Genomic DNA, 2500 nt, shown 5'->3' with positions numbered 1-2500 from the left:
AGTTTCTTTCCTTGGAACTATGAGAGAAATCGAAAGAAAGAACAAATTAAGCTTAAATTAAATACATGTACATGTTACGGTTAAAATTAAATTCAGGTTAATTTTAATTTCAACCTTGGTCATTTTATTTTAAACTAGGTTGAAATTGATAGTAGGAAACATCAACAAAAACCCATCAATTATTAGCAAGTACGTGTAATATATTGGTAAGTAAATTGGTCCGAGAGGTGAGTGGATGAACTTGGTGTAGCTTAATTTTTTCATGAGTATTATATAAAACCCCAATGGTTGTCAATTCCAGGCACTGATTTTAAATGGTTAGCATTAAGGTTGGAGTTAGGCATACTGTGCATGATAACCGATTCTACTTTTCTTTCTCAGAGCTTTTTAGAAGGACATTGTTCATTGATGAATCTCCTTAGGAGGGCAGGGAGCAACAAACCCTGAACTATCTTTTAAGGAATAAAAGAACTGAAACATACATGATGTACTGTTGATTTTTAGTTTGCTTAGTTATTTGCTCTATCTAGTCAGGAAAAAAGGGTTTCATACTCTATTGATCAGTAGCCATTTTTGTACGCTCTTGTAACTGTTATTTCTGATGAATTATCACATAAAATATTTGTTTTTTTTTAATTTTGCTGAGTGTACTTGTAGTGTGATAAATCCAAATGTTGTGTTTATTTTGGCACAGTCCCTTTCAAGTTGTACAATTTGAGCAAGTAGCACATTCGGATGAAGGGGCGTTTCCTTTTCCATGTTAGGATGGCTTAGCGGTTAATACCGAGGAAAAGTAATCTCGATGTTCCAATGTTGCGGAAGCTCAAGGCGGCACAGTCCGCTGGTGGTAGGTAAGGACAGTAAGGGGGAAGAAAAGGGAGAGACGCGTACGGTAAAGGTGGGAAAGGTGGAAAAGGGTGATATCTTTTTTATCCCCCCCTAAAAATCCAGGCCCCATTTTTTTTAATTATAAAAAGGGAAACCTTTTTTAGACAGTTTATGATAATCTATAGGTTGCAAAATTTGACCTAGGTTGAAAAAAATCAACCCAGGTTGAAATTAAATTAACCTGAATTTCAATTCAACCTGTAACATATATATATTTAACGTGCGGATTAGAAACAGAAGAGAGAAGTAATCCTCGCATTTATCGGGACCATTAAACCAGTTGTCTCTTATAGGCACTTGAAATGTTTTGGTGGATTCAACTGGATTCGAACCGATGACTTTTGCGATGCCGCCATATATGTTACCGGTAGAGCGAGTTTCAATTGAGTGTCGTAAAACCAAAACCAACGGTAATTACTTTGGCCAATCAAAAAGGACTGAGACAATCCGACAAACTCGAAGTAATTACACGTAGCCGACACAAAGCGCGGGAAATTAAAATGTGCACGCGCGAGCCACGATTGGTTTTGGTTTCACTTCTGATTGGTTGAAAAAATGGCGCGACAACTTTGAACCAATCACTGAGTGAAGTAATCATAAACCAAAGTAATTATCTAATTACTTTCGACACTCAATTGAAAACCGCTCTAAAATCCGTTATAGAAAAGTAAATAATGAAAAGAACTGTGTTGGGTTGAGCATGTTCATCGTTGTAGTGTAGTGGTGAAGACACAGGAGGGTGTGAGTTCGAGTACCGGTAAATGCATAGTACAGTTCTCTGTTCCCTTACTGTGTTGTCATGTTGAGGCTGAATGGATCGATAACTGTATGAATACAGGAACCGATTATGATACGAAACATGAAGAAGATGTGTTGAGGTGCGTAAGGCAGAGCTTCAGGGAACTTCAAGGTATAGGTATTTTTAATCCTCTATGGGGGGTTGATAGCTACTTTAAACCAGGTAGAGTGCATATTCAACCTAGGTAAAATGAGGACTACCAATTTAACTTAGGTAAAAAAGGATTCAACTCGCGAGCCCGGATTTGACGGACAACATATATACATATATGCTTTTATATTTACTTTATTCATCAAATCCTTCACGGGAACACATGACCCCAATAAATTGGCCTGCTCCAAACTGAGTGGCTTCATAGATCAGTTGGAAGAGCTATCAGAGATTTGATTGAATGATAGAGCTGACTATGCCGAGTCAGAAAAGAGAACTCCCTCAAGAGATCTCATGAGGATGGCTTCGCTTGACGTTTCGAATCAAGAAAATGCCATCAAGGACATCATCTTCGTCAAAAATTTCTCTTAATTAAGAGTCTTACCACAGAAGTCACATGTCTTTCTGCAAAATGATTTCATTTCCGTTTCTCTTTTTTCACAGTAGCCTTGTGCTTGCCATCTTAGACAACTAAATTCGTAACTGGGTGTGTCCTCGCATGGTTCTATGAAGAATAAAATGAAGGAAGAGATCTTCTATACTTATGCAGAGGTCACATTAAATTATTTCTGTATTTAAGCAGTGCCATCACACTTACCATCTTGACCATCTTGAGATAAGCTGTTAGTTTTTGTGAGCTCCGCTGTTTCCTTTATAATAGAC

General features: G+C 37.5%; 2 protein-coding genes across 3 annotated transcripts in view; both read right to left on the bottom strand.

The window, feature by feature from the left end:
* The window catches only part of LOC138020831 (E3 ubiquitin-protein ligase rnf213-alpha-like), a 500094-nt gene that overhangs the window by 56468 nt on the left and 441126 nt on the right, over positions 1 to 2500 (bottom strand).
* LOC138020858 (uncharacterized) overlaps positions 1 to 2500 on the bottom strand; it is a 17736-nt gene that overhangs the window by 9196 nt on the left and 6040 nt on the right. For both annotated transcript variants that reach the window (XM_068867770.1, XM_068867773.1), the window contains exons 7-9: positions 2436 to 2500; positions 2223 to 2342; positions 1 to 17 (exon numbers count right to left, since the gene is read on the bottom strand). The exon at positions 1 to 17 is cut by the window's left edge and continues 631 nt beyond it; the exon at positions 2436 to 2500 is cut by the window's right edge and continues 7 nt beyond it. In XM_068867770.1, coding sequence (XP_068723871.1) covers positions 1 to 17; positions 2223 to 2342; positions 2436 to 2500 — 202 coding nt within the window. The remainder of the gene's footprint in view (positions 18 to 2222; positions 2343 to 2435) is intronic.

Source organism: Montipora capricornis, chromosome 2 (genome assembly GCF_036669925.1).
Source record: "Montipora capricornis isolate CH-2021 chromosome 2, ASM3666992v2, whole genome shotgun sequence".
NCBI classification, from domain to species: domain Eukaryota; kingdom Metazoa; phylum Cnidaria; class Anthozoa; order Scleractinia; family Acroporidae; genus Montipora; species Montipora capricornis.
Note: the sequence above shows the minus strand (reverse complement) of the source record. Positions and strands in the feature narration are given on the sequence as shown.